This window comes from Triturus cristatus, chromosome 2_1 (genome assembly GCF_964204655.1).
Source record: "Triturus cristatus chromosome 2_1, aTriCri1.1, whole genome shotgun sequence".
Lineage (NCBI taxonomy): Eukaryota > Metazoa > Chordata > Amphibia > Caudata > Salamandridae > Triturus > Triturus cristatus.
This window is the reverse complement of record NC_140581.1, coordinates 862,552,555-862,564,558: the sequence shown is the minus strand read 5'-3', so window position 1 is coordinate 862,564,558 and position 12,004 is coordinate 862,552,555. Positions and strand designations below refer to the sequence as shown.

General features: G+C 42.8%; 1 protein-coding gene across 1 annotated transcript in view; it reads right to left on the bottom strand.

The window, feature by feature from the left end:
• The window catches only part of PGM5 (phosphoglucomutase 5), a 680,115-nt gene extending 678,703 nt beyond the window's left edge, over positions 1 to 1,412 (bottom strand). Inside the window, exon 1 of the mRNA XM_085632981.1 lies at positions 531 to 1,412. Within this exon, the coding sequence (XP_085489107.1) occupies positions 531 to 788 (258 nt within the window). The 5' untranslated portion in view covers positions 789 to 1,412. The remainder of the gene's footprint in view (positions 1 to 530) is intronic.
• Positions 1,413 to 12,004: the final 10,592 nt, after the last annotated feature.

Genomic DNA, 12,004 nt, shown 5'->3' with positions numbered 1-12,004 from the left:
GCAGAATTACACCATACCCCAAAACAGAGCCCCAGCATTCACTTCAATGGATAGAAAAATTGATCACTACTGTGGATATCAATTGGATCACCGCCCCAGCATATCTGCAGCACACCCCTAAAACATATCACATCTGTTGACTGCTATGGGAAAAAGCTCTTGGCAAACCTATAGCACAGCACGAAACAGAGCAACTACATTCACTTCTGAAGGGATCTAAACATTCACCAACATGAGTTTGACTCCCAGCAAAGCAGACTCAGACTTCCATCCTGCCGAGGTTGGTAAATTGAGTACATAAACTGGGCAATAATTACATCTGTTCTACAGCGCTTTGAAACTACAGAAGTGTGGTATTCAGCGCCAAATACAAAACGGGTTATTATTTCAGTGTTATCATCAAGCCCTTCCCCTCGAACTCAGTCCCACTTTCTCTCTCCCCCCCCCCCCCCTCCAATTTTTCAACAAACACTATCAAAACGTCACACCCCCTGCCCGCCCCACCTTAGCCTCGCTTCCCAGGTTCTCACCCCGTTGGCCGCCGCCATCTGCACCACGGTCTCGGTGGCCGCCCTGCCCAGATACCTGCCGTCTCCGCCGACCACCATGGTGCAGCCCTGGCGGTCGCGCAGGTCGATGGAGGACAGCACGCACTGGATGTAGTTCTGCAGGTAGTTCCTGCGGCCCTCGAAGAGGGCGACCGGCTGCCGCAGCCCCCCGGCGCCCGGCTTCTGGTCCTCGAAGGGCACGGTGGGCACGGTCAGCACAGGGATGGGGGTGCCTTCCATGGCGAGGCTCGGGTGCCTTCCTGCGCCTGCCTCCTGCGGGGGGCTCGCCGACTTGCGCTGCCCTGCTGCCCCTCTTTGCTCTGAGGAAAGCGGTCTTGCCGCTGCCGGGCTCGTCCCAAGCCTGTGCAAGGCTCCCAGCGATTAAGCAAGTTTAGTCCTCTGAGGGCGGCGGCACTTCTGATGTCCCGAAGCCACAGAAAAATGTTTTTAATAGTTCCTCTGTCCCTGGCACTCGAGTGACCCCACACAGTCTCTGAAGGTCTTCCCTCTCACACCAATGCAATGTTGTAAAATATTATCCTACGAATAGTGAGTGTAGTAACTGAAACAACCCAAGCTCTTTGAACAGGCGCTGAGGGGAAGTTATCGTAATGTTGAGGCGAAGTGCGTTTTCATGTCCTCTAGGCTGCCGAAGCTCCCCGGACTGTCAAACTCCTCTAGACACTCCCTTCCCCTCAGCTGTGGGAGTTTCCCTGTGTGCAGGCTGCCTTCCCTGCCGAGTTACCACCCCGCCATGCCCCCTCCCCGGTAAGCGGGCAGCGGGCCCTCGCTCCTAAACAAATGCGAGCCTTCGAACAAGGGGGCAGGAGGCTGCCAGAACGGGCGCAGAGCCGGGCCCCCTCTGCCACTGACAGCGGTGCGGCCCAAAAATAGCCCTGCCGAAGAGAGGCTGTGAATTGTTGTCCTGCGCTGCCAGAGATGTGTAATCTGATGCTGTTTTGTGTGCATTAAGCACTTGTTCTCTGATATCAAATGCTGTCAGTCGTTCTCCTTTGACACAGCAGAGCAGTACTGCAAATAACTCATTCTCAAAATGTGAATTTTACTTTACTAAAAAAAGAATGAGGCCCTGCTCTTTTACCAAGTACACCAAGGTGAGTTGTACGGTTTATTAGTCACATAGCAGGAATGTATTTACTCATCTGCAACAAAGGCTCCTGGAGAAATTAGATAATCCAGGTTTTTCCATTCCTTGCCAATGAAACCAATTTGTATGGCTACTGCTTTCCACTTGCACACTATTTTACATTATGCTATTACGAGCTGGCATTACCTCTCTACGGACTCCACACCCCCTGCCTGTGTTCTGGAAGATATGGTTGACTTCCACATTAAACACAAATAAAACAAAAGCGCCTGGAGCTCGACCCTTAAAAGTGCATGCTTCCTGTAGGAAAGGAGGATTTGCTTTTACAGTTACCCCCATAATTTGCTTGGTGTCATTATGTTTTTTACTAGTCTGACAGGGATCCTACTAATCAGGACCCCAATCACTGTGCTCACTCCCTAAATTGACCCTGGTTTTGCTTTGTTCGCCCTAAATTGGCAGGGTATGCCCAGACGTGGGACCCTTGCTCACTTTGCCACTGGATTCAAGCTAGCCTGGCTGATGAAGGGTGTTACCCAGAAACCGGTCCCAGGATGCTTGTTTCTGGTTCAGCAAAGACCTGACTTGGCAGTTTGGTCTGGGCTGTTCCCATGAGGCACAGGGTCAAGACTGATTTGCATATATCTGGGTATGAACTGAGGAGGCGAAGTGAGCTAAAAAATGATGATGGATTCAACCCAGATCTGTGACTGGGGGTGAGTGTCTGAAAAGTTTCAGCGCTCTGTCCATCATCTCCTTGTGTTTGCTTTGTTGGCCCTAAGTTGGCAGGGTATGCCCAGTGGTGGGACCCTTGCTCACTTTGCCACTGGATTCAAGCTAGCCTGCCTGATGAAGGGTGTTACCCAGACACCGATCCCAGGATGCTTGTTTCTGGTTCAGGGAAGACTTGGCTTGGCAGTTCGGTCTGGACTGTTCCCATGAGGTACAGGGTCAAGACTGATTTGCATATAGCTAGGTCTGAACTTAGGTGGTGAGGTGAGCTAAATGATGATGATTCAACCTGGATCTGTGACTGGGGGTGAGTGTCTGAAAAGCTTCAGCGCGCTGTCCATCATTTCCTTGTGTTTGTTTTATTCGCCCTAAGTTGGCAGGGTATGCCCAGACATGGGACCCTTGCTCACTTTGCCACTGGATTCAAGCTAGCTCACTTTGACACTGGATTCAAGCTAGCCTGGCTGATGAAGGGTGTTACCCAGAAACCGGTCCCAGGATGCTTGTTTCTGGTTCAGCGAAGACCTGACTTGGCAGTTTGGTCTGGGCTGTTCCCATGAGGCACAGGGTCAAGACTGATTTGCATATATCTGGGTATGAACTGAGGAGGCGAAGTGAGCTAAAAAATGATGATGGATTCAACCCAGATCTGTGACTGGGGGTGAGTGTCTGAAAAGTTTCAGCGCTCTGTCCATCATCTCCTTGTGTTTGCTTTGTTGGCCCTAAGTTGGCAGGGTATGCCCAGTGGTGGGACCCTTGCTCACTTTGCCACTGGATTCAAGCTAGCCTGCCTGATGAAGGGTGTTACCCAGACACCGATCCCAGGATGCTTGTTTCTGGTTCAGGGAAGACTTGGCTTGGCAGTTCGGTCTGGACTGTTCCCATGAAGTACAGGGTCAAGACTGATTTGCATATAGCTAGGTCTGAACTGAGGTGGTGAGGTGAGCTAAATGATGATGATTCAACCCGGATCTGTGACTGGGGGTGAGTGTCTGAAAAGCTTCAGCGCGCTGTCCATCATTTCCTTGTGTTTGTTTTATTCGCCCTAAGTTGGCAGGGTATGCCCAGACGTGGGACCGTTGCTCACTTTGCCACTGGATTCAAGCTAGCTCACTTTGCCACTGGATTCAAGCTAGCCTGGCTGATGAAGGGTGTTACCCAGAAACCGGTCCCAGGATGCTTGTTTCAGGTTCAAGGAAGGCCTGGCTTGGCAGTTCGGGCTGGACTGTTCCCATGAGGCACTGGGTCAAGACTGATTTGCATATAGCTGGGTCTGAACTGAGGTGGCGAAGTAAGCTAAAGAATGACGATGGATTCAACCCAGATCTGTGACTGGGGGTGAGTGTCTGAAACGATTCAGCGCTCTGTCCATCTTCTCCTTGTGAGTACTTCTGTACATTCACAATTGGACACTGGTGTACCCTTTTCAGTCCCTTGTATATATTACTAAGGTACCCAGGGCATAGGTACACCAGGGGTCTCCCATGGGCTGCAGCATTTATTGTGCCACCCATGAGATACCACTTAAACTGTGACTACAAGCCTGCCATTGCAGCCTGTGTGAGTTGGTGCTTGCACCCCTCACAACAGATATGTCTTCTTATATTTTAGGTCACTACACTTAAAGTTGACACATTTTGACCTGGAGAATGGTGGAAAACCCTCTCCCAATTAAGGAGGGTGAAGAGGTTCTTCCACTGGCTGGAAGAGGTGCTGGAGGGATACGTCCTCCCTACTTAATACTAGTCAAACATAAAGTATCCCGCCTTGTACGTGTATGATACATAGCGCACTACTCTCCTCAGGTGGTACACCGTCCGGTTAAGGGTGGGAAAGGAAAACAATCCTTTTTGTTATATAACCCTCACGCACTCTAGTAGTGTCATGCTTCATCATCGGGTTCACCCTGAATCCTAATGGTCAGGGTGGGCTCAAACATATTTCAGGGGGCACTTAGAAAAAGTAGACCAGGGTACTTAAAGCTTAAAAATCCTTCTTTAACTCCAAAGTATCCCTTTATTCGTGGAGTTACTGGGGATATTAAAAAAGAAGGGGAAATAGGGTAATGAGGATATTATGGTCCTATAACCCTAAAGCCATCATGTTTCAGCCCTTAGAATTTGGTCCTACTGGGTCCTGGACTTTCATCAGGGCGAATGAATATTCCTCCCTTGTGTTTTGAGGTTCTACCTATTTTTAAGGATGATGTGCAGAAATCTGCACCTAAAACGGGCAGGTATATACTTACCCTTAGTCTGGTTCTTATCTTCTTTTTTGGTGTCCAACCTGAAAATAGAGAACAGTTTTTGGACTGTCACTGTATGTGCCAGTATCATACTGCGTGATTAATCACTCTCACTTGTGGAGTGCCTGTGCGCAAGCCTACATTATTCACTTTAGATTAATTTTTCAGTGATTATTGGGTGTGTTGTTCCCCAATCATACTCAGATTAGTGGTTGTGTTTTTTCCACAATCCCATCTATCTTGTGAACAGAGCTGGACACTACACTTAAAGACCTAATTCTAGAATGGTGTGAAAATACGGGTGAATGTTCCATTAAGTTAATGCATACCCTGATTAAAAATGCCAAGATAAAGATGGAACAGCAGACAGCCATTATTGATCGGTTCATAAAGGAGTTAGAAATGCAGATAAAGGATCCACTAATTAAGAATCTGCCGATGAAGATGGAAAAGAACGGACAGAATTATGAGGCTGAGATCACGGGAAGAAAAGCATGGAAATTCACTAGAGACAGGCTGGATTACCAACATGGTCGAATATTCACTTTCGTGAAAAGGTTTGATTATCTGAGAATGAAAGAGAAAGTGGAAAGACCCTGTGGTGAAAGACCCAGAAAAGTGAAATGAGTTTGGAGGCGGGATCAAGTGCGGATGAAGCTTCTGCAGAACAATTGGATTGTCTCTGGTAACTACGATTACTATGGATGTCGATGCGACAAGTGGGAGGAAACCAATGAACATGAAACCAAAAGAACAAGTCGCATCAGAACAAGGAGGTGCAAAAGGCAAAGGAAAGGGCAGAGGGAGAACTTAACAACAAGCTTCGAGAGGTTAAAAATTGAAAGGAATCATTTATTGAGCATGAAATATGCAATGATCAACTTATGAAAAACCCAGCTCAGCCCCAATCAGGAAAGGATTTTAAATCTAGCACTCACCTGTTGCCCCACAGCAGCTCCCGATTTTACTGATACACAAATAGAGTTGTATAAATACACTAGAAAGTTAAAATTACATGCATACTTTCAGTGAGACCAAAGAGAGATACAACTGGGAAAACTCAGGAACAGAAATCATCCTCCTTTAAATTAAGTGATATATTGGATCTATTGGAAATCTGGTGAATGGATCAGCTCTGAAATCAGAGATCATGTCACAGCAGAAAAACAGGGTAGTGGAAGAACAAACCAGAGAAGTAGTAAGACTCATGGAAAACACTTATGAGAGAACTATGACTAACACTGAAAAATTGAATCAGATGGGCTCCATCACGGATGAACCAGACCCAAGTGGATGTAAAACAAAATCAAAATTTTGCCCACAGTTACTTCCGGCAATAAAATTGATTTGTTTTATGAATCAAGCATTGATGATTTGAATAAATTGAGACATAAATGGAGCAATCAAAAGGATCGGGGGAACTACTCTTTTAGATATTGGCAGGATATTATGGCACTGAAGAAAGATCCCTACCTTATCATAAAACCATCCGATAAGGGAGGAAATATTGTTTTAATGGACCGAGAACTATATTTGAGGGAGGCTAGGAGACAACTTAATAACATTGTCCATTGCCAACGTCTCTCATGCAATCCCCTGAAGGAAATGGAAAAAGAATTCCATGTAAAACTCCAAACATGGCATGAAAAATTCTATTGGAATGGGAGAAGTATAAATATTTGAAAACAGAATATGCCAGAGTAGCCACTTTCTATTTCCCACTGAAAGTCCATTACACTATAGAAGTTCCACTGGTAGCCCCATGGTGAGCGCCATAGGCTCATTATTAGAAAACTGCTCACATTTATTGATTTATTCTTACAACCTTATGTTACATTGTCACCCTCATATCTAAAGGACTCAACTGATTTTTTTACAAAAACTGGATGGCATACTATGAAAAACAGAGTATGTTATGCTGAATCTTGATGTAATCTCTATTTATAAATCTATCAGTCATGAAGACGGCATCTCGGCATGCAAATACGTAATGAGGGACAGACCCATTTAGTTCTTGGAGCACACCCAAATGGTGATTGATATGTTGGAGTATGGCCTTACTCACAATGTGTTCTTTTTTAAAGGACAATTTTACCTCCAATGACAGGGCACGGCAATGGGCACCTCCTTCACCCCACCTACGCAAATTTATTTGTGGGGTGGTGGGAGAAGGAGGTGGCATGTATTGAGGAAAATAACATCTATATGAAAATGGTCATGCTCTGGTGTCGTTTCATAGACAACTTATTCATCCTGTGGGATGGAGAGATATCATTACTGGAGGATTTTATCCAAATACTAAAGAACAATGATGTTAACATCAAATTCACCACAACAATTAGCAAGACACTAGGTGAATTCCTGGATGTCAATGTGGATGTGGGAAAGCAGGGTTTGGTCTCCACCATCCATAGAAAGGCAACAGCCACTAACTCCATCTTACATGCCAACAGTGGGCATCCATTGGCTTTGAAGCGGAGTATTCCATACAGCCAAATGCTGCGAGCTTAAATAATTTGCTCAACGGAAGAACAATTTGAAAATGAAATGAAAATGATGACAGAGAGGTTTGTCCAACGGGAGTTTCCCATGAGACTGCTGTGAGATGCTGAAGAGAGAGTTAGAAGGAAAACTAGAGTGCAGGCACTCTATTAAAAAAAGAAGGAATCAAGGAAGGACAAAATGAAAAGACTCTTTTTGGAATACAATTCAGGACAGTCCACCAAAAGGAGAACATTACAGAAAAACAGGCACATTTTGCGGAAAGAGAATCTAATAAAAGATGAGGTGAACCAAAGTCCTAGGATAACCTCTGAGAAAACCAAATCCTTGGAGGATATCCTAACAAGAAGTCATTTGGAACCAATTGGAGATAGGAATTGGCCAACAAGGGTTTTTAGAAAATGTGGTTCTTGCAGAGCATGTCAGTTTGGAATCAATCGAAAAATGTACACAACACTGGATGGAGAAAGGACCATACCGGGAAGAATTACATGCGAAACTGAGTTTGTAGTATACACATTGAAATGCAGCTGCAACAAATATTTTGTGGGTAGTACAATCAATAAACTGAAACTACGACTATTACAACGTGTGGGAGGCACTAGAAATGGAGATAGGAGCAACTCCATGGCTTAAACACTTTGAATGAGAACATAATTGATCCCTGAAAAAATTTGAATATTTTGGTATTAAACGCATGCCAAAACATGTAAGAGGAGGGAACAGAGAGAGGGAATTGAGAAGAGAGGAGTCTAAATTGATCATCTCGATGGGCACAGAGGTCCAGAAAAGCCATAACACAGATGCTGAGCTCTATGCATCTTTCATAATCAAGAGTAATTTGGTTGAAGAGGATTTACTCTTCTTGACATATAATGAATCCCATTATGCAAAGAAAAGTTTATACATAGAAATTGGGGACTGAAGTCCTAGAGAGAACTCGGAGTGGGGGCATAAAATATGAAAATTAAATATTGTTGTGATCACATTAATTATCATGAAAAGTATATATTTTACTCATAGATTATGGTGTGGAAAGATGATATCCCCTATAAGATGATTTTTTATGAAGTGTGGGACTCGTAATGTGGACATTTGAAATGATTATAATTGAGAGAATTTTTATGATCAGTGTATGCACTAACACTTTATTTAAATTATTACATCATGCATAGGCACTAGCACCTTATTGAGGATCATCATATTAGGTTATGGGGAGAGATTGATAAGATATTTCACTAATGTGGGGGACCTCCAACTTTTGAAGTGACTGTAACTTGGGGAAAATGATCCGACCAGTGTATGCAGTGGCACTTTATTGGACCCATCAGAGCATAAGTAGGCACTTGTACTTTATAGAGGGCCATAATACCAGAGCATCTGCAATAGCTTGATAAATATATAAAATGAATACATTCAAACAAGTTCTGTAGGCCATGACACTTATGGAGAATAGGGCAATATTATATTTCATCAATGAATTTAGTAAGCCATCCCTCTTACCCATTGTAAGTACAAGTAACTCATTGGGTGCTGCTACTATATATGTAATACCTTGATCTGTAAAAACATGTAGCACTTTACTGAAAACATTGATGAGTACTGTAGCACATGTCACTTTATAAAGAAGTATAAAAAATTATATCTTATTAGTGAAGTGTATAAGTCCAGTTTTTCACCTTTGTACCATAAATAACCTTATTGGGTTCTGCCCCAGCATATTATGTGCAATACATTAATCAGAAAGATTAATAGGAAAGAGAACATAATGATTGGAAGAAGCAAAATAATTAGGACTAGTCAAGCACAAGTCACTTTAAGAAAAAGAAGGAACACACATTGAAAAGTTTCACACCAGGGTACCTACATTAAACAACACTGTGCGAGCTTTCATAATGAACAGGAATGTTAACACAATGATTATGTCTATATGCTCAATGGAAAAATGAAACAGTGGGGTGTGAAGTAAGTAAAATGGTATTATGTGTTATGGAGGAGAAAACGAGTCACGCTGGCAGAAGAGTTGACGTTCCAGCACTCAACTGGGCATGAAAAGAGCAAACGGACATTTAAAAAGGGTTGCTAAGTCTCACAGTGATGTAACTTGAGGCCCAGTAGCAGGCGGAAGTCGAAACACGTCGGCTGGGGGATCTTGCACTTTAAATGAAGTTACTTTTGGAATTATGCAAAAAAGTTAGAAAATCATAAAAATATTAATACTCATGGAGGTCAGCGTATGAGGAGTTTTGTGCCGCCATGTCACAGGTCGTGAAGGACGACAATGTTGCAAAACAAAACATATATATGAATATATAGCTGCACAGCTGTAAAACACAAAACAAAGTAAGTTTAGGTGGAGAGCTGTTCTTGCTGGAGCGCATCTACAACCCCATCAAACCTCTAAATCTGCCCACCTCAAATGTCTGTTTCTCTAGAAGAGTTTTGAAGCATAGGAGTAAGACAGTGCTCTCCATGCCAAGATGGAAAAGCAACAAAGCCGTTTGCTATTTTTGGAGCAAAGTCTTGAAGCATTGGGTTAGCCAGTGCTATCCACGCCAAACTGAAAAATGACAAAATTCTTTTACCACCCTAGTATTACAGCTGTGGACTACAATGATACCCTCCAGCCAGTGCTTAATTTTTGTCTGTGGGTTCTGGTGCTCAGCACCAGCACTTAATTGTCAGCACAGGCTCTAGTGACAGACCACCACATGGTGGAGCTGTCTTTTTAATTTGGAGATGCGCACAACAACCGTGTTTATTAAGTGAATATACTTTGAAAATGAGCACTACCAGCCTCTCATGCCACTATTAAAGCTTTGTGTGGCCTGAAATAGTCTGAATTGTCACGCTTGTAGGAGTGCGATGGTTAGGTGTTATGTTGGTACTGCCATTGCCAGCACTGGCAGAGTATGGGTGCAGGCTGCAGTGGCTTTCTGAGAAGGGCCCTGGCACGTGAATGGTTACAAATTAAGCACTGCATCCAACCCTACCTGGAACCCTATATATAAATTGTGTTAAACAATAATACAAATGAATAATTAAATATCTTATTATTTCAAAAATGAATAGTTCCCTTTACAATAAAAAATATTGTAATTACATTTTAAACTGTTATTACATTTTAATAAGTAATTTAGATTAATTAAACACTTACATTTGTATTAAATGTACTAAATGTTAATTAAAAAAATGCTAGTGAGGATGGGATTTTTTGTTTAGAAATTAGTATTTATAAAATAAATTCATATAATTAATTGTTTAATTATTTAGTAAACATTTATTTTCAAGAGTTCATGTGATGTAGCATTTGATTTTATTCGTTTAAGGTTCAAACAAATTATTTTAAATTATTTAACAAATATATTTAACATTAAAATATTTATAACACTTAAAAAAAAACTTCTTTACTTTTCTTCATGCTTTGCTATAGCGAGATCTCCGCTACAGTGAAGGATGTCTCCACCTATGTGTGAAAAGGTACTAGCTGTAATTTAACACTTGTAAATTGAGTCTTAGATGTCTTTACTGCCTGTATTGAGGGAGTGGAGAGATGCAAGTCTACACTTAGGTTTATATCTTCAATTGGAAATTCTGAATAGCAGAAAAGTTCAGACTTACACCTAGGCATAGCACCAAATACATGAACAAATCTACATGTGTATATTTACCTTTGCAAATAGGCCCGTTGGAACTGTGGAAACCTCTGGGAATCGGGTTGCCCAGTCCATCTTTTAGCTCATCTTTTCAACATGTACCAGCTCATATAGACAGACTATTATCCATGCTAAAACATTCCTGCAAACTATTTAATATATTAGAGAGAGAAGAGATGGGCTAAGATTGAGCAAATTGAGAGCTTCCAAATCGGTGCCATGCTACTGTCCTTGACAAAATCATGGAATCGGGGTAAGTCACCTTTCACTTCATCGTTTGTTTTCTACCCTAAAATGTAATTCACTACTAATAATGAAAATGAGAGTTGTCCTGGGATGAAATTCTCAAAGGTCTCTGGGATCCACAAAAAGTATTAGGCAAGCATGGAGAGATGAGAACAGCAAGGTAATGGCAAGCCAATTCACTCTCACGTGTTCAAGGCAGAAACCTACCAAGCGCTTCATGTCGCACCCGCACATGTGCAGGCTAAACCCACTTAGCTGGGGTCTGAGCTACGACCTGACTAGGACTCAATCGACTGTGGCTCGTTTTCCCTTGAACTTCTAAGAGGGACTTGGTGAGTGAACCTTTATTCAAATGTTGGCTTCTTTTGGCCTAGCATTTGTAGGTTCAATGTGGGCCCTTTAAAGTTTGTCTAGTTTCTGCTCAGGTTGCCAGCCTTTATTACTCTTCCGCATCCTTCCTCCTCCTTCATGGGGTGTATTTGTTCAGCAGTAGACAGTATAAAATAAATACACAAAATTAAATGGTGCATAGCTACTGCTTTTGTCACCAATTAGCATTCTTGCCCTTTTCAAATGGTTTTACTAATTTAGCAGCATCTGACGAGTGCATATTGCTATATGGATTACTGGCCCATCACTAATAACCACCCTTTCTGGCGTACTGGCACATAGCATCCCACTGCCCCTGTAGGTAAGCTGATTAGATCATGTTATAATTATAATTTGTGCGTCCATCTCTCACATACCCTCACCCATCAAAAGGCCAGGCGCTGCGTCCCATAACATGATAACCACACCTGGGTGGTTATCATACATCACATGACAACACTTTCCATAGAGGTTCAAAACAAAAGAACACCCTCCCAACCACATACCCTAAACAGAGTATGTTTCTATCCATATGGATAAGAACTTCGGGGCCCCCACATAGGGGTAGTAAGGCTATACAAATACTACAATTCAAAAA